At 46.0% G+C, this 24,976-nt stretch overlaps 1 protein-coding gene across 2 annotated transcripts in view; it reads right to left on the reverse strand.

The window, feature by feature from the left end:
- The window catches only part of fbxo10 (F-box protein 10), a 63,313-nt gene extending 39,069 nt beyond the window's left edge, over positions 1-24,244 (reverse strand). Inside the window, exons 1-2 of one of the 2 annotated variants that reach the window (XM_072517004.1) lie at positions 24,004-24,244; positions 14,887-15,477 (exon numbers count right to left, since the gene is read on the reverse strand). In XM_072517004.1, coding sequence (XP_072373105.1) covers positions 14,887-15,471 — 585 coding nt within the window. In that variant the 5' untranslated portion in view covers positions 15,472-15,477; positions 24,004-24,244. The remainder of the gene's footprint in view (positions 1-14,886; positions 15,478-24,003) is intronic. The other variant, XM_072517003.1, reaches the window with a different exon arrangement.
- Between the last annotated feature and the right edge of the window lie 732 nt (positions 24,245-24,976).

Here is a 24,976-nt window from a genome sequence, read left to right on the forward strand (position 1 = left end):
AACCAGCAGCTTTCAGAGTCTCATTTCTGGGTCCCGTCCACAAATTATCAGATTTATATTGGTGGCATTTTAACTTACAATCTCTGCATTTCTTGTCCAGTACCACAACCACTAAGATAACACATCCTGTATATAAACAAACAATTCCAGAATTGTTAAGGGTTGACTTTTATGATTCCCCCGGCTTGAAGCAGAGGATTTCTATGCGACAGAAACATACAGCAGGAATTCAGGTATGGAGCTCAGAATGATTTATGGCAGTCATGATTTTTCAGTGATTTATTTCAATGGTTTGACAATTGTGCGGTGCCAAATTCATCCTACTGATCTTCATGACCCTATTGGTTTTATGGGCGGCACGATGGCACAGTGTTTGGCACTGCTGCCTCACAGCGCCAGGTTCAATTCCGGTTCGGGTAACTCCATCTGCGGAGTTTACACTTTCTCCCCATGTCTGCATGGGTTTCCTCTGGGTGTCCCTATTTCCTCCCACAGTCCAAAGATGTACAGGTTAGGTGGATTGGCCATGATAAAATTGCCCCTTAGTGCCCTTGGATGTACAGGTTAGGTGGGGTGACAAGGATAGGTCACGGGTGTGGGCCTAGGTAGGGTGCTCTTTCAAAGGGTCGATGCAGATTTGATGGACCGAATGGCCTTTTTCTGCGCTATTGAAATTCTATGAAGAAGATCTGTGCCAGAGCAGAAACTAAACTTCTATATTTAGTTACTAATAGAAAGAAATTAAAGATTAAGGGTTTTCCTAATACCAGAAAAATGGCATTTATTCAATAGTTTGGTTTGTATTTTTTCTAACTCTGGTCTTCTGAGTGAAAAGCACCCCTTAGAAGCAATGTCCATGGATATATTCACAACATTTCTTCATGTTGCCATTAGTAGAGTTGTGCAAACGCTGGCCCAATGCAACTCATCACCCGATGTGCCCTCTATAATGGGAAGGCGGTGCAGGGTAGGCTGATTGGATCATCTCCTCAATGCTGAATCAGTCTACTCATGCACCGAGTAGAACTGGGGGAAACTAAGCTTGCACTATTCAGCCTGTGGCGCTGCACAATGAAACCAAAACTTGATCTGTACCCAATCAATCTGTGTCACTGTGCAATAATAACCAGTGTTAAGCTGTCCTAAAAATCTGTGACACTGTACAATGATATCCAATACGCAGTCTGTAGCACTATGTTTTGTATATTTTGATGTTGTGCTGCACCTGGTTCGAGCAGTAGGGCCTTAGTGGTAAAATCATGGTGGTCCAGTGGTAATTCATCACACATTAGACACAACACAGCATTGTGACCAATGAAAGATATTGATGTCACGGTTTACCCAGCTTCAACAGCTGTGGCAGCTAGGACACCCCAGTGAGAAATGGATGTTCCTCATTGGCAGTATGTGTGCCGACAAGTTTAACCTGATGTTGCTGCGAACTACTGAAGGCAACAATAGCTTATGTTGGTATAAAAATCCCAAAGCCAGTGCCAGTGAGATCAGCTTTGGCTCCATTGTGTGAATAATTCCAATTACCCCAACTGTCCTGGATTATAATAATAATCCTTTATTGTCACAAGTAGACTTACATTAACTCTGCAATGAAGTTACTGTGAAAATCCCCTAGTTGCCACATTCCGCCGCCTGTTCGGGTACACAGAGGGAGGATGCAAATACCCAAATGGCCTAACCAGCACGTCTTTCGGGACTTGTGGGAGGAAACCGGAGCAGCCGGAGGAAACCAACGCTGACACAGGGAGAACGTGCAAACTCCACACAGACAGTGACCCAAGCCGGAAATCGAACCGGGGACCCTGGAGCTGTGAAGCAACAATGCTACCCACTATGCTACCACTACTGGATTAATCAGTGGCTCAACAGAGAATGAAACACAAAACCAAAACAGATACACTAATAAGACACCACAAGCACCGGAGTTAGCTGGTAGAGATGTAGTACAAGGATATTCCCCTTACAGCAACAATCTTTTTTGTTGTTTTAAAAAAAATACATTTTAGAGTACCCAATTATTTTTTTTCCCAATTAAGGGGCAATTTAGTGTGACCAATCTACCTAACCTGCACATCTTTGGGTTGTGGAGGTGAAACCCACGCAGACACGCGGAGAATGTGCAAACTCCACACGGACAGTGACCCAGGGCCAGGATTGAACCCGGGTCCTCAGCACCGTATGCAGTAGTGCACCACTGCACCACCGTGCCACTCGACAGCAACAATCTATCTTCTCTCCCTGCAGATGCTGCCAGAACTGCAGAGTTTTTCCAACATTCTCTGTTTTTGGTTCAGATTCCAGCATTGCAGTGTTTTACTGTTATCTTACCTCCTCCTTTGTCGCAGATGAACAAAAGGCGACGTGAAACAACTGAGGACTATCTCACTGTAAAAAGGAAATAAACAGATGTGCCAACATTTGTACTTGTGAGTAGCTGGAATAAGAGTGAAGTTCCATAGTTGCTCATCCCCATTGCATTATGAAAATCAGACAGATCCCACTCCCTATTTGGACCAAATGCTGATTCATTTCAAAGGTTGTTGATAAAGTAATCAGTTCAGTCGGTTTAATCCAGGAACTGAGAAACAAACCTTTTGAATGGATCCTGTACTCAAAATGAGCGAAAAAAACAGTTGTTACATATTTGTGTGTTGGATCATTAATTCAGTATTAAGAAGGGGCAGCACAGTGACTAGCACTGCTGCCTCACGGCACCGGGGTCCCAGGTTCGATCCCAGCTCTGGGTCACTGTCCGTGTGGAGTTTGCACATTCTCCCCGTGTTTGCGTGGGTTTCACCCCCACAACCCAAAGATGTGCAGGGTAGGTGGATTGGCCACGCTAAATTGCCCCTTAATTGGAAAAAAAAAATTGGGCAAATTTATTTTTTAAAAACTCAGTATTAAGAAATCCGGGTCCAATTCTGCTACTCTGCTCATTTCTCGATGTGAGCCAAGCTGAGTGAGCTAATGCTGAGGCAAGGCTGGCGAAAGATGGGAAGATCAGAGGGGGTAATCAAGCCAAGATGGTACCCTACACCTCTAACCCAACTGGAGGGGCACTGGTCGAAGTGTGGGAGCTGGTCATCCACCCAACTCTTTAAAAAGGTGCAAGTTTAAGCTGGATTAGTGAGAGATGGAGAGATGTTTTTTGCACTATGTTTATATTTGTATTTGTACCGTTTATTGTTATTAAATTATAAATGCCTTTATAAAATGTTTTTTAAAAAGAAAGATGCAAGTCAAGACGGAATCAGAGCAACAATATAGGAATGATGAGTGAGGGAAAGAAATTAACATAAATTTACACAAAGAAAGTTGGGACTCATCACATAGCAATGGAACAGTTTAATTCCACAACCTCAGAGGGCAGCACGATGGCGCAGTGGGTTAGCCCTGCAGCCTCACGGCACTGAGGTCCCAGGTTCAATCCCGGCTGTGGGTCACTGTCTGTGTGGAGTTTTCACATTCTCCCCATGTTTGCGTGGGTTTCGCCCCCACAACCCAAAGATGTGCATGCTAGGTGGATTGGCCACGCTAAATTGCCCCTTAATTTGAAAAAATTAATTGGGTACTCAAAAATATTTTTTTTTAATTCTACAACTTCAGAAACTAGAGGAGCACCTGATAATTATAGCTCTGTATCTTTGTATCATTTAGCAGTGTTCATTGTAGAATTCGACACTTATGATTGTTTCAATTGCAGCTTCAAGACCAAAAGTCTCCTTCTATAATTATTTTAAGTATCTGTAATTACAGCTTTGCAACAGAATTCCTCTTATTCAAAAGGTCCATATTGTAAAGTTCAATACAATCGCCCCGTAAATAAGAATGAGCAAGTTGTCCATTGTACAAAATTAATTTTCTCAGATAGTGTGTCGCTCGGTACTTTTCACAGTATTAAAGCAATTTAGTATTAAAGCAATTTATAGCACAGCCAGAACCCATTCAGATGATATAGCCTGTGCTATGTCTTTGCTGGAGCAACCAAAAATCTAATCCCACTGCTCTGCTCTCCACATATCCAGTGTGTTCCCTTCTGCAACTATTTATATTCTCTTAAAGGTGCAATGGTCTCTACCTCAACCACTCTCTGGGATAAAAGTATTCCATGCTCCCAAAACACTCCACATAAATAATGTCTTCAAACTGCTCCTTAACACTTAATGACTTTAAATTGGACTATTCTTCCTCAACTCACCCAACCAGGGAACAATCTTCCCCTACTCAACCCATCAAAATCTTTCAGAATGTCTCCCCATTCCGATCTTCACCAGCAGCTGCTCTTTTCAAACAGTTTACTCCTCCCCAAATCCCTCACTACTCCACCATTATATCTGTTCCAGTGGAATCAGATCTTAAATCTCTTCCCATAATCATCACTTTTGAGTAAAGGGGGAAGGATTTTGCAACTGTGTCCGGCTCTGACTTACTTCATGCAGATTCCATCTGAAATTCCAATCTTCGTGTTTCACTTTTGCTCACAATTACAGATATCTCCTAGACATTGTGTTCCTCGAACCATTATTCTCGTCACATCCGGAGATCCACATGATGCGGCCATCAATTCACTCGAAGACACGTGGAGAAGTAAACCGTGGTTTTAATCATCTTAGAACTGAGCTTGCCTGTGACCGGGTACAACACTGAAGGTGGCCCCGCAGGTCAGCAGCTCTTATACTTCCTGTAAAGGGGGTGGAGCCATGGGCGGAGCCCGTACATGCCCCAACATATCCCCTGTGGGTGAAGCCACACAATGGCCCATAGGTAGAGCCCACAGGGTTAATAACATAACACAGTGCACTGGTGAATTATCAGTAATTATACATTCACCCCCGATTAAAAAATGAAGTCCGGTGGGGGTGACGGGCTCATAGATTCAGTCGGTCCGGTGCCCGGATTGTACGTTGCGACTGCCGAAGCACTGGTGTTGCAGCCACTTCGGGTGGCTGTGGAAGTGGGTCCGGAGCAGGCACAGGCGTGGACTCCGGGAGCGGCACTTCCAGAGCCTCATTCCTGTGGACCGGTGCAGCGGGTGGGAGGGAGCACGGGAACCATATAGGGGTGGGGGCGCTGAACATGGGAGGTTGGACGGGACATAGTGTGGGGGATGCAGTAGTGGGAGTGGTATTGGAGCCTGCGGGCGCCAGGTCCCGGAGGGAGATGGTATCTTGCCGACCATCGAGGTGTTCAACGTACGCATAGTGTGGTTTGGAGTGCAGGAGCTGGACCCTCTCTACCAGGGGGTCGGTCTTATGGCTCCGAACATGTTTTCAGAGGAGGACTGGACCCGGTGTCATCAGCCAGAGCGGAAGCAAGGCTCCCCTAGGGAAAACAAACAAACGGTCATGAGGAGTTTGGTCTGGTTTGTGGCCGTGCAAAGGAGGGACCTAATAGAGTGGAGCGCATCGGGGAGGACCTCCTGCCAGTGAGAAACTGGGAGATTCCTGGACCGCAGGGTCAGTAGGACAGTCTTCCAGACCGTAGTGTTCTCCCTCTCCACCTGCCGATTTCCCCTGGGGTTATAACTGGTTAGTCCTGCTCGAGGCGATGCCCTAACTGAGTAGGTACTGACGCAGTTCGTCGCTCATGAACGACGAGCCCCTGTCGCTGTGGACATAACTGGGGAAACAAAACAGGGTGAAGACACTATGCAGGGCTTTAATGACAGTGGGGGTGGTCATATCAGGGCAGGGGACGGCAAAAGGGAAGTGGGTGAACTCATCTATAATGTTAAGGAAGTATGTGTTGAGGTTAGTGGAGGGGAGGGGCCCTTTGAAATCGATACTGAGGCGTTCAAAGGGCTGGGATGCCTTTACCAGGTGGGCCTTGTTCCGGTCGATAGAAGTGCGGTTTACATTCCGCACAGATTTGGCAGTCTCTGGTTACAGCTCTGACCTCCTCGGTGGAGTAGGGCAGGTTGCGGGCCTTGATGTAACGGGCGAGCTGGGTGACCCCCGGGTGACAGAGGGCATCGTGGATAGCCTGTAGTCGGTCATCTTGCGCGCTGGCGCATGTGCCGCGGGACAGGGCATCTGGGGGCTCGTTGAGCTTCCCAGGACGATATACTATATCGTAGTTATAGGTGGAGAGCTCGATTCTCCACCTCAAGATCTTATCATTCTTGATCTTGCCCCGCTGCGTATTGTCAAACATGAAGGCAACCGATTGTTGGTCGGTGACGAGGGTAAACCTCCTACCAGCGAGGTAGTGCCTCCAGTGCCGCACGGCTTCCACGATGGCTTGGGCTTCTTTTTCAACCGAGGAGTGTTGAATTTCGGAGGTGGTGAGGGTGCGTGAAAAAAATGCTACCGGTCTGCCTGCTTGGTTGAGGGTGGCGGCGAGAGCGACCTCTGAGGCGTCGCTCTCCACCTAGAAGGGGACGACTCGCCCACCGCACGCATCGCAGCTTTGCCGATGTCCGCCTTGATGCAATTGAAGGCCTGGCGGGCCTCGGCTGCCAGTGGAAAGAGGGTGGCCTTAAATAGTGGGCGGGCTTTGTCCCCATACTGGGGGACCCACTGGGCGTAATAGGAGAAAAATCCAAGGCACCTGTCAGGGCCTTGGGACAGTGAGGGAGAGGGAGTTGTAGGGGGGGGCGCATACGGTCAGGGTCGGGCCCTAGGACCCCGTTTTCCACGACGTCGCCGAGGATGGCTAGCCTGGTTGTGCGGAAAACGCATTTCTCCTTGTTGTAGGGGAGGTTGAGGTTTTGGGCGGTTTGGAGATTCAGTGGAGGTTGGCGTCGTGGACCTGCTGATCATGGCCGCAGATGGTGACATTGTCCAAGTACGGAAACGTGGCCCGCAGCCCGTACTAGTCCACCATTCGGTCCATCGCTCGTTGGAACACCGAAACCCCGTTCGTGACGCCAAAGGAGACCCGGAGGAAATGGAAAAGGCGGCCGTCTGCCTCAAACGCCGCGTAGTGGCAGCTCCGGGCGGATTGGGAGCTGGTGGTCTGCAGACTTCAGATCCACCGTGGAGAACACGCGGTAGTGCGCGATCTGGTTTACCATGTCTGCAATCCGGGGAAGGGGGTACGCATCGAGATGCGTAAACCGGCTAATGGTCTGGCTGTAATCAACCACCATCCGGAACTTTTCCCCGGTCTTGACGACCACCACCTGAGCTCTCCAGGGGCTATTGCTGGCCTCTATGACCCCCCTCCTGCAAGAGACGCTGGACCTCGGACCTAATGAACGTCCTGTCCTGCATGCTATACCGCCTGCTTCTGGTGGCTACTGGCTTGCAATCGACGGTGAAGTTTGCGAAGACTGGGGGGGGGGGGGGGGGGGGGGGGGGGGGGTCGATTTTTAGGGTCGCGAGGCTGCATATGGTGAGCGGGGGTAGGGGCCCCCCGAACTTAAGAGTTAGGCTCCATAGGTTGCACTGGAAGTCGAGTCCCAAAAGGAGAGGAGCGCAGAGGTCTGGGAGCACATATAGTTGAAAATTAGTGTACTCAGCGCCCTGTATCGCTAGGGTTGCAGTAGTGCACCCTTGGATTTGCACCGAGTGCGACCCGGAGGCGAGGGATATAGTTTGTTGCATCGGGAATATTGGGAGCGAGCAGCATCTTACCATGTCCGGGTGAATGAAGCTCTCTGTGCTCCCGGAGTCGAAAAGGCAAGGTGTCTCGTACCAGTTAACCAGGACGGCCATCATGGAGCTCCGGAGGTGCTTAGGTCGCGACTGGTCCAGGGTGACCGCGCTGAGGTGTGGGTAGCCGGCGGCGTGATCGGAGGTGCTGGGGCGGCCCCGCGATGGCTGTCCGTGTAGGTCATACGCGTCGAGCGGCGTAGCAGATGGCGGCCAAGTTGGTCGAGCGTGGCGGGCGGTAAGGAAGATGGCGTCCAAGATGGCGGCCCCCATGGATCGCACGTGGCCGGCCGCGTGGGGAGGATGGCCAAGATGGTGGCCCCCATGAGTCGCACATGTTATGCGGAGGCGGAGGCAGCAGACACGCTGCCACCTTGCGGGGTCTGCGGGCCTGTGAGTCTGTGGATCGGGTTTGTGAGTTTGAGTTCTTAGACCTGGCCAGGCAGACCTTGGCGAAGTGTCCTTTTCGCCTGCAGCTGCTGCAGTTTGCGTTGCGGGCCGGGCAGTGCTGTCTGGGGTGTTGGGACTGGCTACAAAAGTAGCAGGGTAGCCCCCCATGATGGGCGGGCGGCCGTGCGGCACAGACCTGGGGTAGTCTCGGGTTGGGGGCCCACGAGGGGGTCGCGTGATCGGCTGGCAACGCAGTAAGGCTCTGAAAAGCGGCCACCAGAGAGGTAGCCAGTTTTACCGCGTCGTCCAGGTCCTGGGCCCCTTTTTCGAGCAGGCACTGTCTCACATAGTTCGATCGGAACCCCGCCACGTAAACGTCTCGGACGGCGAGCTCCATGTGCTGAGTGGCCGTAACGGCCTGGTAGTTACAGTTGCGCGCGAGGGGTTTGAGGTCGCGTAGGTAATCATCTAGCGACTCCCCGGGGCGTTGGCAGCGAGTGGTGAAGACGTGTCGCGCGTATACCTCGTTCACAGGCCGCACAGAGGCGTTTGAGTAGTGCGAGGGCCTCTGTATTGGAAACGGCTTCGTCGAGCTGGACAGAAATGCGATGGCTCACCCGTGCGTGGGAGGCTCAGCTTCTGTTCATCAGTGACGGATGGCGTAGACGACGCGGCGGGGTAGGCCTTGAAGCATCAAAGCCAATGTGAAAAAATTTATTTCGCCTCCGCGGCCTGTGGATCGAGTTCCAGTCTGTCAGGTTTGAGGGCTGATTCCATTGTAGTATTTTAAGCTGATTAAATTGATGCGACCATCAATTCACTCGAAGACACGTGGAGAAGTAAACCGCGGTTTTAATCAGCTTAGAACTGAGCCTGCCTGTGACCGGTACAACACTGAAGGCGGCCCCGCAGGTCAGCAGCTCTTATACTTCCTTTAAAGGGGGTGGAGCCATGGGCGGAACCCGTACATGCCCCAACATATCCCCTGTGGGTGAAGCCACACAATGGCCCATAGGTAGAGCCCACAGAGTTAATAACATAACAGTGCACTGGTGAATTATCAGTAATTATACATTCACCACACCACACCCAATGCCATTCCCTGCCACAGGCACATTCTCAACCTCTCTTTTCAGCAGCAATAACTCTCTCTAAGCTATCCTGGTTGACAGTTTCATTTCATTCTGTCTTATCCAAAAGTTCAATAAAAAACATTTTTCTTTCCTTACAGGTGTTAAGGATCACAAGTTTCAACAGTTCATAGATAGCAATGTGGATTTTTCTTCCCCTCAATTCCCTCTGACCCCATCCCTTCTTCTAATCTTACCCCTTGCCATGTATTTGCAATATCCTCCAACTTTCTACTCTCTGACTCAAAACAATCTGCTCTGCGCAAAGGCCTCAATTTCATCCCCTTACACACCAATCTCGATTACTTTGGACCATGGCACAATGCTGAGCTCTTCTTCTGTCACCTTCAACTTCCCACCCATTCTTTGGTCAGGTGTCTTCCCAGCATGTCTAGAATTTTCGCCCCATCCGGACCCCTATATCTGGCCCCTTACTTTCTCTAGATCTTAAGAATTGCCAGCATGGCATTGGCCATCTCAATTTCCCTACTCCCCTCACTCACTTTAAGCTGCCTCCCTCTGAACTCTCTGCACTCTATTCTCTTCAAACATAGAATTTACAGTGCAGAAGGAGGCCATTCAGCCCATCGAGTCTGCACCGGCCCTTGGAAAGAGCACCTCACTTAAGCTGCACACCTCCACCCTATCCCCGTAACCCAGTAACCCCACCTAACCTTTTTCTTTTTGGACACCAAGGGCAATTTATCATGGCCAATCCACCTAACCTGCACATCTTTGGACTGTGGGAGGAAACGGGAGCACCCGGAGGAAACCCACGCAGACACGGGGAAAACGTGTAGACTCCGCACAGACAGTGACGCAAGCCGGGAATCGAACCTGGGACCCTGGTGCTGTGAAGCAACCGTGCTAACCACTGTGCTACCGTGCTGCCCCTCAATTCAAACGATAGCTCTCCGACACCTTTTTCTAACTCTCCTGGACCATGAGCCCACTACCAATGATCAAACCTTCATCCCGAAGTATGTCTCTGACCTCATCTTCTCTGGAGCTCTTCTTTCCATGGCCTCGGACTACATAATCTCCAACTCTGAACAGCCTGTTTCAGCCGCCTTCCTAAGATCAATTGTCTTGGCAGACCTATTATTTGGTATTTATCGCCTCACAACCTTTTCTTCTCCAAGAAAAACATCCCCAGCTGCTTCAATCTATCCATGTAATAAAATCTCCCATACCCGCAACCATTCTCCCAAATATTTTCTGCACTCCCTTCACATTCGTCTTTAAGTGTGGTGCCCAGAATTGGACACAATACCCCTGTTAAAACTGAATCAGAGTTTTATAAAGGTTTATCTTAACTTCCTTTCTTTTGAGCTCCATGTCCAGTTTATAAAGCCCAGAACTGTGAATGTATTTTTAACACTCATCTTCAATAATGTGTGCACACATACCTCAGGACTCTTGGTTACTCTGTCCCCATCAGAATTATGCACTTTATTTTATGATGCAGCCCCTTGTTCTTCTTACCAAAATACATCACTTCATACTTCTCTACATTAATTTTCATCTGCAACTATCTGCCACCAGCCTGTCCTTGTCCTCTTGAAGTCTATCACTATCCTCCTCAAAGTTCACAATGCTTTCAAGTTGTGTGTCCTCTGAAAAAGGTTGAAATTGTGCCCCGCACACCCAGGTCCAGGTTATTAATATATACCAAGAAAAGCAGGGGTCTTAACACGAACCCCTGGGGAACCTCGCTATATTGCTTCCTCCCCAGTCCAAAAAAAGCAACCATCCACCACTACTCTCTGTTTTCTATCACCCAGCCAATTTTATATCCATGTTGCCACTGTACCTTTTACTCCATGGGCTTCACCTCTGCAAGTATATTAAGTGTCACTTTATTAAATGTCTTTTGGAAGCCCATAGACAACATATCAACCACATTGCCCTCATCCACCATCCCTGTCAACTCATCAAAAAATTCAATCAAGTTAGTCAAACGTTTTTAAAAATAAATTTAGAGTACCCAATTCTTTTTTTCCCCCCAATTCAGGGGCAATTTAGAGTGGCCAATTCACCTAACCTGAACATTTTGTGGGTTGTGGGGGTGAGACCCACGCAGAAACAGGGAGAATGTGCAAACTCCACACGGACAGTGACTCAGGGTCGGGATCAAACTCAGGTTCTCAGCGCCGTAAGGCAGCAGTGCTAACCACTGCGCCACCGTGCCGCCCCAAGATGGTCAAACATGATTCACCTTCAACAAATTCATGCTGACTGTCCCAATCTGTATTAGGAAAACTGAAGTCCTCCGTTATCACTACCCTACAGTTTTTGCACCTCTTGATAAATTGTATCTTCCTCACTCGTTGGTAGCTGTTACAATATACATATTAGTGTTCTTCACTTTTAGATTGTCAAACACTTTTAAAAGTCACCCGATAGGGGCGGCATGGTGGCGCAGTGGCTAGCACTGGGACTGCGGCGCTGAGGACCCGGGTTACTGTCCGTGTGGAGTTTGCACATTCTCTCCATGTCTGCGCGGGTTTCACCCTCACAACCCAAAGATGTGCAGGTTATTTGGATTGGCCATGCTAAATTGCTCCTTAATTGGAGACAAAATAATTGGGTACTCTAAATTTTTTATTTTTAAAAAAAATCACCCAGTAGATAATTCTGGCATCTTAATTTACGCATTGCGAGGAATTTAAAATGTATAAATCGGTGAGCTACCAGGCAAAATGTGCCCTTAATTTAATGTGTTATAGAATCATAGAATTTACAGTGCAGAAGGCCATTCGGCTCATCAAGTCTGCACCGGCACTTGGAAAGAGCACTCTACTTAAGTCCAGGCTTCCACCCTATCCCCGTAACCCAGTAACCCCATCTAACCTTTTGGACACTAAGGGCAATTTAACATGGCCAATCTGCCTAACCTGCATCTCTTTGGGAGGAAACCGGAGCACCCGGAGGAAACCCAAGCAGACATGGGGAGAAAGTGCAAACTCCACACAGACAGTCCCCGAGGTTGGAATTGAACCCGGGTCCCTGGAGCTGTGAGGCAGCAGTGCTAACCACTGTGCCACCATGTCACCCTTAATCAAAACTCTCCATTAACACTTTGTTATAAACAGTTTTCAAGGAAGTGGCAAAAAACTGCTCTCTTCCTTTCTATATTACTTTCTTTTTCCACATCTAAACTATTACCAATTCTACTTTCTTCCATCTTTGCTCCAGTCTGCCTTTGACATTATGAAAAGCACAACCCACACCCTTATCGCCTCTGCATTCAATTTCTCAAGCACTGCTCTTGCAAACATCCACTTACTTGCATGCGCCAGAGATTATAATTCCTACAGAATATTACAACTTGTGTGCTCACCCATGTAAAGTCCCACGCTCCCATCAAACTGCACTCCATCCCCAATGAATTGGTTTTAAGATTCCCATCCTTGTTTACTTTGTGGCCTTGCTGCACCCAATTTCAGCAGCTCTTTACACAGCCCTTTGTTTGTTTGGCATTGGCCTACATCTCACTCCCCTATCCACTCTTTTAGTCATTCATGCTTCTTCCCAAATGCCTCCGCCTTCCACCACACTCTCAAATGGAGCATGGCCATAGACCAACGGTCACTGGAATGCAATCAGCCAAAAATAGGTAACATATTGAACTTCTGGCTGATTGGCTTTTGATATCAGAAAGAAATGTTTTAATTATCCAAACATTTTATATGTGATTGATTATTCAGGAGACTAAATAAGTTTAGGAGATTCATAATAGCATTAGTTGGACATGGTCCGCTTTATAGTTGCCCCCAGATAGGCCAAATGTTTATTTCAATTCCATACGTTATATTTCAATGATGTATTTCAAACTGCTCACAGGAACGCAAAGTTCAAATTGTTTGTCTGTGCACTCCTTTTTGTGCTTAAAAATGCAACAAAATAAGATTTTCCTCAAGCTATTATTCAACTTCTCCACAGTGACCAAGTTCCAATAAGGCCACATCGTCACCTTTTAATATGATGTTTGACTATTTATTGACAGTGCATTATCGGAATTAAATTTGACAAGCTACTGGCTGAGCTTAACTACAAGTCAAATGACTATTGACATTTAGAGAGGTTTATAATCACTAATCCAGTAAACTGATTTGAATTGTTAATTTAAATTAGGTTATTAATTCATGATTTATTTAACATGACTATTTGCGGTATATCAGCAACAAGACAGTGTCAACTAGGAAATATTCAGCTACATCAAATTAATAACGTTTTTGATTACTTTTCTACAGCGCACCAAGTTATCATGTATAGGTCACAGGACTGAAGGACACCACCTATATACTGGGCCATCCCAAATGCTCTACACTACGGAACTGAGGAATAGGAGTCGACCTTTCAGATCTTCAAACCTGCTCCAACGTTCGATTAGATCATGGCTGACCTGTAGTTCAACTCCATAAGTGCTGGTTTAGCACAGGGCTATATAGCTGGCTTTTAAAGCAGACCAAGGCAGGCCAGCAGCACGGTTCAATTCCCGTACCAGCCTCCTCGAACAGGTGCCGGAATGTGGCGACTAGGGGCTTTTCACAGTAACTTCATTTGAAGCTTACTTGTGACAATAAGCAATTTTCACTTCATTTTTTTTCTCCATTTCATTAACCTCCCTTTGATCCATATCAACCGTTACCCAACATAAATCGATCAATCTCAGTCTTGAAAATTACACCGTTTTGAACAGTGCAAAAAAGTGCAAATCATATCCTCAAATTATGCGAATAACTGTGGGGGAAATCAGTTTACATCATTGGTATACAGGGCAACTTTGCATTAAAAAACTGTCAAACAAAATATTGACAAATGGTGAAATTTGGCCAAACGTTAGTTCTCTCCCTACCTTGAACAGGAATAAAGTTACAGCTTAAGTTATATTGATACCCTGTATCTAACATATACGGTTTGAAAGATCTTGTGGCTTTCTTATGTTATTGGTTTTCAGAAGGCAACTCCATATACCAAAAATACTGCGAGGAACCTTAAATTTGCAGACCTTTCTTTACCAGTTGGCAAGAGGTTCAGTATAAAAATGCAGACATCCAGCATCGGTCAACACAGCCCGCTTCCTCCACATCCCCCCTACAGATTTAATCTGCACCATTACCTGGCAAGGAGGCAAAAGGATCTAATGTCTGGCAGGTTTATATCACTGCAGTAGCCTGAACCACACAAAGCTCTTAGCTGCAGGAAACTGGATGTTTCAAAAAGTACAAGCAATATAGATTGAGCATGTAGTTTATTAAATCCGTAAACCAGCAGCTTCAAGAAAGACCAGACAACCAGAGCCTTTGTTGCATTCACTCAACTTTTCTTTTCAGCACGCACTCTCGTGTATAGCTGCTGGATGATCACTGGCCATTATGAAACTGCACTCTAGGTAAAAGGTTTCTCACTTCAAGACATTTTCATGGGACTGGGGTCTACATTAGATCAAACACTAGTCTTTAACCTCTCAAACCCGGTTTCAAATCCACGACTACCAGGACAATCATCTCCTCTGCTGGTTGCAATGATCTTCCGTACGATATTCAGTCTAACTCCTATTGTGAATCAGCCTGCAGCACAAGGTTGACGTTAAACTGCAAACTGACTCAGGGACACAGTGTAGCTGGTGCAGGAAATGGAGAACAGCTGACGGTGCTGGCCAGTTATCAGCAGTGCCCACTCACATTGGGGTGAAACATTAGTTAAAGATTGCTTAAGTTCCTACTAGATATTCTAGAACGGGTGCTCACCTTGTACACAACAGGTGTGAACCATGCGGGCATGAGGACCAGGTTGCATAGCCGTACTGTTGAACAATGTTGGTCGAAACTAATGAGGAGTGCCACATCCCCTAGCTTTCCATGTCCAATTATTTCCACAGGGACCTTTAACGTCACTTCATTCTGTTCTTCATATACTCCAGGGGAAATAATAATCTTATCATACACATTGGCAACTGCTAAGGCACTCCGGAGGTTTACATGTTCACTTGTTGGGCCAACAAATATAGTTTTTCTATCCTTCTTCCGCCTAAATAAATACAAGCAGTTTGAGGATTCCAGATCCTGGGCATTCCTGGTCCAGATTTTTGAAGATAAGTAGTGTTGTTTAAAAGCCTCCCGCCAGGAATGGGGCTCAACATCAGGATGATTAGGCCAGTTTGGGTGTTTGCACTCACTACATCCAAGACACAGCTGTCTCCAACGGGTATTATCCAGGCTGATAATCAGTTCGTGCCAGGCTCTGCACACCACGCAGCAGCGGCCCAGGTCTGGGAGAGGTAAATAAGCCAGAATCAGGCGCCACAACTCCAGTGGGAGACCACTGATCTCCATAGTCACCTATGAATTAAAAAGAGACCATTAGACAAACTTATAAAATCACAAAGAAAGAGGTTGCATTACTGTAGTGCCACTGAGTCATCAAAATGTTGCTAACGCCAATTAATTACTTTTAAGTGTAGTATTATTTAGCCAATTTTGTGCACAAACAGCAGAGAGATGTATTTTACTGATGTTAGTTCAGGGATGTATATTTCCAGGGGACCCATGCTCTTTTTCAAATAGCAGCATAGAAACCTCTGCATACATCTGAACAGGGAGACAGAACCTCGTCTCATCCAAAGTCAGCCTTCCGCGGCAATGGCAGTCCGTGCCATGGGCACCACACCAGACCCATGGTCACCCCGACCCCACAACTGTCCCCCCCCCCCGTCAACTATTACCCTCCCCCTACCAGCCAGTACATGGTTGTGCCCTTCCGTATCCTACCTCCTCTCTCTCCCTCATCAGCCACGTCGCCCGTTTCCCTATTTAAAAGCACAAGTGAACCTCGCCGTCGGGCATTCCCCCCCAGTGGAGGCGGAGAATTGCAGAGGCCCCAGAGAATATCGGGTCAGGCCCGCTAATATCAATGGCATTTACCGTATGTGCGGAGTGGAACACATTGACGCAGCTGTCGAGGTGATGGAGAATTGCGATTTGGCATTAAACCGGCACCCGCCACGATTTCAGCATCAAAACCAAAAATCCGCCCAATCGTATATCCCAATTCCAGCGTCGGCCGACGGAGAATCCCACCCATTATGTCCATTTTTAAAGCAAATGAATAGACCCAAAACAAACGGAGTGAAAAATATTGTTCTTTGGCAAGAGAAAGCACACTTCCATTATGTCTACATTTGGCTTAATCTGTCCATTTCTGATCTTCACATGTGATGAGGGTTATTGAGGATGTGGGTGAGGTGAAAATCAAGGCAACTAGAATGATACCATGTCTGTGAGATCTTAGTTATGAGAATAGGCTCCATAAATTACGTATGCTGACAAATACAGACCTGGAGGCAATATGGATGAAGCTTTTGACTTCTAGAATTAGATTCAGTCAAGTTAGCTATTTGAACTGTATCCGGGTGGTGGGACAGTAACATACACAGGCAGAATTGGGTGCCTGGAAGGAATTGTTTCTGTAGGAAGCCTGGGCTGGATTTTCCAGCCTCCCAGACGCACGTTTCTCAGTAAAGGGAGGCGGCGCGCCGTTCACTGGTGGCAGGATTCTGTGTTCCTGCCGCTGTCAATGGGAACCCCCATTGCAGCCACCCCATGCCGCCGGGAAACCCACAGGCAGGGGTGCACTGCCGGCAAGAGCAGAGAATCCCACTGCCAACGAGCGGCCGGAGAATTCCAGCCATTATCTTCGGGAAGACATTTTCGAGTTGTTACAAATACAAGATCACCAATGTCTTTTAAAAATAAACTTGATTTCGTAAAGACATAGCTATGTTTTATATTGTCTAAAAAGAAGCAGCACTCCTTTCATCTGAATAAGTTATCAGAATGTCAGAGCATTTACAGTACTTGATTAGACTCTTGTTTTTAACTACTCATTCATTGCACTTGGCTTTGGGACAAAAAACATCACTCTTCAGAAACAGCTAGAATATACAAATGTGCAAGCACGACACCAGGTACAACTCAAACGTTTGCTCAGAACCATTAATTTGGCTTCTGCTGGTTCACTTCATCGCTTCTGGGTATTTGCATGTTTAGTTCATTAGGAAATCCCTGTGATCTACATAGATGTGAAGTAGTGAGCCAATCCAACAAGTGGTCAGAGGACCTCCTCTGAATGCTTGATCAGCAGCAACTGTGAAAAATAACTCACCCAATTCTGTCTGTTCATTTCCAACTCATTGATCAAAGCGGTGTCATAAACAATTAAGTAGGAGGAATAACAAGCAGCTCAGGTTGCAGAGCAACAGCAACTCTTTTCACAAAAATGTTTTAGAGTGCACTTACATCATGCAACTGTACCAACTGAACTACTTTGCAGCAAGAAGTACGTGGATTTATATAGTGCTTTTCATCACGCCAGCACAAATTAGTGAGGCCGCCAGTTAATCTGGCACAATTAACTTTACACAATCGCTCCTCATTATTCCTGACCTGTCTGTAGCTTTTGACACAGTTGACCCCACCACCCTCTCCCCCCAACATTTCTCCACCTTTGCCCAGCAGGGTGGGACAATCCTCACCTGGCTTCATTCTTGTCTATCCAGTAACAGCCAGAGAATCTCTTGCAATGGCTTATCTTCCCACTTCTGCATCATTTCTCTGAGATCCCCAAAGGATTTATCCTGTGCCCCATTCTATTTCTCACCTGCATGCTGTCTCTTAGCAACATCATCTGAAAACAAATCAGATTCCACAAATATCCTGACAATAAACAACTCTATCTTTGCTCCATCTCGCTTGAACCCTACAATGTCTCTGATAATCAGGCTAGTTAGACACCCAGTATTGAATGAGCAGAGATTTCCCCTCGCTTAGGTAACAGGAAGATCAAAGAAACTGTCTTCAGTTCCTGCCACAAACTCCATTTCCTAGACATTAGGAGGCGGCACAGTGGTTAGCACTGCTGCCTTACAGCACCATGGACCCGGGTTCAATTCCAGCCTTGGGTAACTGTCTGTGTGGAGTTTGCACATAATAATAATCTTTATTGTCACAAGTAGGCTTACATTAACACTGCAATGAAGTTACTGTGAAAATCCCCTCGTCGCCACATTCCAGCACCTGTTCAGGTACATGGAGGGAGAATTCAGAATGTCCAAATTACCTAATAGCACGTCTTTCGGGACTGGTGGGAGGAATCCGGAGCACCCGGAGGAAACCCACGCAGACACGGAGAGAACGTGCAGACTCCGCACAGACAGTGACCCAAGCCAGGAATCGAACCAGGGACCCTGGCGCTGTGTAGTCATTGTGCTAACCACTATGCTACCGTACTGACATTCTCCCCATGTCTGTGTGGGCTTCCTCCAGATGCTCTGGTTTCCTCCCACACAGTCCAAAGATGGGCAGGTTAGGTGGATTGACCATGCTAAAATTGCCCCTTAATGTCCAGAGATGTGTAGGTTGCCCCTCAAGGGCAATTAGGGATGGGCAATAAATGCTGGCACAGCCTGCAACGCCATGAACAAATTTTTTTAAAAGGTTGGGTGGGGTTGCGGAGATGGGCTGAGGATGGGGCCGAGTGGGGTGCTCTTTCGGAGGGTTGGCTGTTTAGACATCCAGTATTGAAGTGGCCTCCTTATGCACTTTCTGGATTCTAATCTTTGAATTCTATTCCGCCACCCCCCCACCACTATCTGAAGCTAAACCTTTTTGTGTCCTATTTAATCCTAAACTTGCGTTCCACGTTCTCATCACTAAGGCTGCAATCTCCGTAATATTACCCAGCTTTGCATCTGCCTCAATCCATCTGCAAATTAAACCCTCATCAATACTTTGTTACTTCTGGACTACACTAATTCAATGCTCTCTTAAAAAGCCTCCTATCTTCTACCCTCAGTAAACTTAAAACTCATCCAGAACCTTGTTGCCTGAATCCTAACTCACATCCAAATACTGTTCAGCATCACCTATGCTAATTGACTTACACTGGCTCCCAGTCCAGCAGGACCTCACATTTAAAATGGTCAACTCTGTTCTCAAATCTATCCATCGCCTGCCCCTCCATATTTCTGTAACTTCCTCCAGCCCTACAATACTTCAAGAACTCAGTGTTCCTCCAAGTCTGGCCTATTACGCTACACCGACTTCTTTCACCCCACTGTTGTCAGCCGTGCCTTCAGTTGTCTAGACTCCGCTCTGGAATTCCTTCTGAAACTTCTCTCGCTTTCTCGTCTTTAAGATACCTATCTTTATGATCAAGCATTTGGTCATCTTGTGGCTCGGTGTCAAATTTTAAGTTGACATTCCTGCAAAATAACTGGGATCCCTTATCATGTTAAAGGCACTATACAAATGCAAGCTGTTGTTATTACATTAGTTGAGGGAGAAATGAGAACTTCCTGCTCTCCTAGTTAAGGAGTGGAAGTGCACGGAAATGCAAAAACAACCATTTAGGTTTACTGTGTTGGTAATCTTCATTAGTAGCCGAGGAAGATCCTCCACAGGGCAACAATACTCTTTAGGGTGGTACAAAATACACTTGTATTAAAAAACCAAACTATTCAGCGGTAACTGAATCAAACTGTTTAAAGTTAGCTTGAATTGTTCATCTGGAATTGCACTTATTCCCATCACAGACTTGCTAAACTACGTCAGAGTATATACCTAACAAAAATTTGAATGTGCAGGAATACCAAAGAATTCTAAATAGCTTCAAAGAGCCTGACTTTACCAACTCATCCAATTGCAACATTGATACATAAAGAACTAAATAAAGGCAAGTAATCAAAAGATTTTAAAGGACATCTGACACATTACTAGCAGCTGTTATGTAGCCAAACAAAAGTAAGGCCCTTTGGCCCTCTAAGCCTGTGCTAACCATGCTGCCTGTCTAACCTAAAACCTTCTGCACTTCTGGGGTCCATATCCCTCTGTATCCTTCATGTTCATGTATTTGTCAAGAAGCTCCTTAAACGTTACTATTTTTTTTTCATTTTTAAAAATAAATTTAGAGGACCCAATTCATTTTTTCCAATTAAGGGGCAATATAGCGTGGCCAATCCACCTACCCTGCACATCTTTGGGTTGTGGGGGCTAAACCCATGCAAACATGGGGAGAATGTGCAAACTCTACACGAACAGTGACCCAGAGCCAGGATCGAACCTGGGACCTCGGCGCAGTGAGGCTGCAAGGCTAACCCACTGCGCCACCGTGCTGCCCCAAACATCACTATTGTACCTGGTTCCACCACTTCTCCGGCAGCAAGTTCCAGGCACCCACTGCCCTCTTGTGTAAAAAACTTCCCTCATACATCTCTTCTAAATTTTGTCCCTTGCACCTTAAACCTATGTCCCCTAGTAATTGACTGCTTCACCCTGGGATAAAGCTTCTGACTATCCACTCTGTCCATGCCCCTCATAATTTTGTAGACTTCTATCAGGTCGCCCCTCGACCTCCGTCGTTCCAGTGAGAACAAACCCAACCTCTTCTCATAGCTAATGCTATCCATACCAGACAACGCAATGTTAATTCTGCACTAGCAACGTCAGGCGTATTTCTCTAGTCTTATTGGTTGAGGAAGGAATGTAGTCAGAACAGCAGGGACACTGTTTACTCTTCTTCAGATGCTTGAGCTGTTTCCTTGCATTTTCAGTTTTTATTTCAATTGCTGGGGGCCTTTAATGTCCACCTCTAGCTGACAGACAGAAACCAAGTCTTTGGTTTAGAAATGAGCCTATCAAAAGATGTACAGGAGTTTAAAATGGATATGGTGCTCAATTTATTCCTTAAGGAAGAATATTTAACTTGAATTTATACCACACCAATCATTTCTCACAAACCATCCCAAAACACTTGATCTACAAGGTAGTATTCTGACGTACAGTCCTACTAGTGATGATTTTCTTAAAACAAGTGTTGACGACGTAAGTATTGAGGTGACTAGCATAAATAGAGAATAAGCTCACCTGAGAATTGGGTGTTGCTGAGGTGCGTCACAAACTCAGCAACAATTCAACATCAGCTGTATTTGTTAATTCCAATTTCCCAATTCTTCTAAACCAATGGGATATTCTCAACATGGGTGCACATTAACCTCTTTGTACAATGTAATAACTCTATATAACATAATATAGAACAAGCCATTTGGACCTGGGTCTAGTCCGGCATTCATACTGCAAACAAGGCTCATCCCACCATGTTTCCCCCAATCCGAGCCCATAACCTTTGATTGCTTTCTCCCTTATGTACTTATCCAGCTTCCTCTTAAACATATCTATACCATTTGCATCAACTATTCCATGTTATAGCAAGTTTCACATTCTAATCACTCTCTAGCTGAAGAATTCTGACCCAAAATCTTATTGGATTCATGACTATTTTATATTTATGATCGCTAGTTTTGGATTCCCCAGAAACAGAACCATTTTCTCTACAGTGACTAAACCGTCTCTTAATTTTTAAAGACCAGTGTTTGGTCACCCCTCAGCCACCATCCTGTTGAGTCTCAGTTCTGGTCTCAATCCTTGCACTTTTATTGCTCCTCCAGTGCCAGTCAGTATACTTTTTGTAGTACAGATATCAGAACTGTGCACAGCACCCTAAGTGGGGCCCAACCAAGGTTCTATACAAATTTAACATAAGTACATGAGTAGTGATTAAGTTTCCCTGCCAAGAAGCAACCAAAAAGTCTGTAAACAAAACACAAATAGGTAGAAGGACAACAGAACCATAATGCAATCCAAATTATTGGCCGAGTCTTCCATAAACAGACAGTAAAGTGTCGCACTGAACCATCCAAATCAGGAGAGTTGGAGCGGAGCTATCGTCTATCAGTTGGTGCAACTCCACAATAAAGTGTGAAATATTCCTTCTTTAATGGCTTGAACAAATTAAGAACTTGCATTCTTACGACACATGATCATATCGCTCAAAACATCCTAAGATATTTCATGTACAATTAATTACTCTGAAATGCAGTCACGGTTAACATTACTGTTAATCTTTTAACTAAAAGGAGTTCATGAGCTCATCTGTTAAAGAGCTGTTATTGTTGAGATGACTTAAAAGGATTTTCTCATGTTACGAAGGTTTCACTGGGTTCCCTTGTCAAATTGCCCAGCAGTACTTCCAGAGCAGTGTATTGAATACGAAAGTACGGAAATTGAGACTGAATCCAATACCCAATTTCTTCCCGGACGCTTTAAATGAAAAGAAAATTGTTTGATCACACTTATTAAAACACTGGTTTGGCCTCAACTGAAGTAGTGTGGGCACCAACTTTAGAAAGGATGGGAAGGCCTTAGAGAGGATGGCGAAGAGGTTTATTGGAATGGTATCAGGAATTAGAGCTGGAGAAGTTTGGATTGTTCTCCTTACAACATAGAGTTTAAGAAGATATTTGACAAAGATGTTCAAAATCATGAAGGGCTTTAACAGAAGGAGAAACTGTTTCCAGTGGCAGAGGTTTGTTACCAGCAGCCGATTTAAGAGAATTGAAAAAAAGAGATGACAGAAGGAAAACTTATTTTTTCATGCAGAGTTGTCACGGGGTGACCAACTGTCCCAGATTTCCCAGGACTGTACTGTACTGCAGTTCTGCTTTTCATCCCAGATCTTGGATTAGGCTTTCCTGGGACATGTTTTCTACCAGATTTCTGGGGAGTTTTATTTGTGCACGTATCAGGTGCGGCAGGTTCACAGTTGATGTTCGGGACTGTCCTGCAGATGTCCAGGGAGTGGATCTTGATGTGTTGGGTGCTCTGGATCACATACAGGTCACCAACACTTGAAGTAGTGCAACACTATTTTATTAAAAGGTTAACTATTTAAACATACTTGAACTGTGGATAAATACAATACTAGCTTTAACTAAAGACCTTTGCCTTGTCCTAACCAGTTGATGCACTCAGCACATGGTGAATGTCTGTGTTGCAGGATGTGAGCTCTGTGCTCCTAGCTAGCTGCTACTCGAATGAGCGGGAACTCTGATGCCCCCTGTCTTTATAGTGCGTGTGCTCTCACTGGTGATTGGCTGCGGTGTTGTGTATGTTGATTGGTCCCACTGTGTGTCCATCGGTGTGTGTCTGCACCATGATATACTGGTGTATATTATGACAGATCTGGCAGGCAAAAGTATCAGAATTGGGGTGTATCGCGTGCCTGCATCCTCCTGTTCTTAAAGTTTGACCACCCCTGCCCACAGGTTCCACCCCATCCCACACATAGGTTTGTCAGCCCTGCTGTCAAGGTTCACCAGTATGCTAATAGTGAAGTGTCCCTTTTTTTTGACCAGAGTTGGTCACCCTGAGTTGTGATCTGGAATAAACTGTCTGAAAGGGAGGCAGAAGCAGATTCAACAATAGCATTCAATTGGATCAATACTTTAGGGGAAAACACTGTGGGCAGTGGCATAGTGGTGTTATCACTGGACTAGTAATCCAGAGACCCAAGATATTGATTCGAGTTCAAATCCCATCACTGGCAGATGATGCAATTAAACGTCTAATGACCATAAAACTATTGTTGATTGCCGTGAAAAAATATGCAGCCTATGGAGGAGAGTGGAACTAGTTAGTTAACTCTACCCAAAGATCCAGTACTGGGCATGTGGCCTGGCCTCCTTCTGTGCAGCATTATTCAATGAAAATAGGGGTACTTGCCATGCCAGAAAAGGTGCATTGTAAGAAAATGCATGGGATACAACTGATACTTTCCCACTTGTAATGTGGGTTTATTACAAATTTCTCACTAGGGAATTTGCTTTAATTGTACATTTTTTCCTCTCTCCTAAAGGAAGATTTAAACTCATTTGTTCCGATTCCAGAGTATGTGACGGACAGGGACCTAGGTCGGGAGGGAGGTGGGGTTCGTGCACCAACTCTACCAGTGCCGGTACCGGGCTCCTAACTCACCTTTTGTTCAGAGAGGCCGACACATGGCGCCCGCAGCTCCAAGTCCACGGACTCTCACTCTCCGCTGGGCCCGGCCTGGCCACAGCAGCCACCAGCCTCTTTCTGCCGCTCCATCGGTCCCCACGTCGTCGTCCTCCTCCTCCTCCACCACCGCGGCCGGCCGGCTGCCTCCACCCGAATGCCGCAAGCAACCACCGCCCGGCATCCCGCGCCCGAGCCCGAGCCTAGGGAGGGGGTGACATCACCTAGCAACCGCACGGTCGTTAGGGAGATGAGCTGCAGGCTTCCAAAAGGCAAAGAAGGACACTCGGAGGAAGAGATAACTCCGATAAAAGCAAGGGAGAGGAAATTTCAGCTCACTGACAGATTTTATCAATTGATTGTTTTTTTTTAAATCCATTCAAAGCACCAAAAGCCTGACACTTTCAATCCAACTGATAGATACATCTGCAAATGTGCCATTAGAAAAAAGTTGGGGTGCACTTTATACCCAAATTCAGACACTTCCACGGGTAGGTGAGTCTATTATAAAATGCACCTAAATCATAAACATTTCAAAAGTCACTGATTTCAAATGGCTTTGCTGTCATCCATCCAGATCCTAAATAGGATGTGCGAAATTGCAGGTAGGAGTGACCTTTCCCAGCTTTAAAACAAGTCACAAATCGTGACAGGTTATAGACTTGTCAACTGGTCGCCTAGACTCCAGTCGAATCATCTTTCTGGTCTTCACTCCATTCCTCGACGATATGCTCAGGGGCTTGACCGAATATTTGAAAAACATTGCTAATAAAACCAATTCTGCATTTTAAGCAGTTACTTTGAGTGCAGGAAATACTCACCAAACTCTCCTGTGTTTTGAATCACTGAATGATTTTTAAAACATTGCGATGTTGCTTATCAGGAAAATCTTTTTAGGAGCACATCTGGAAACATACAATTTTGGGACGATTTCCCCTTTTCTGTCCCCCAA

The sequence above is a fragment of the Scyliorhinus torazame genome, chromosome 9 (assembly GCF_047496885.1).
Source record: "Scyliorhinus torazame isolate Kashiwa2021f chromosome 9, sScyTor2.1, whole genome shotgun sequence".
Taxonomy (NCBI): Eukaryota; Metazoa; Chordata; class Chondrichthyes; order Carcharhiniformes; family Scyliorhinidae; genus Scyliorhinus; species Scyliorhinus torazame.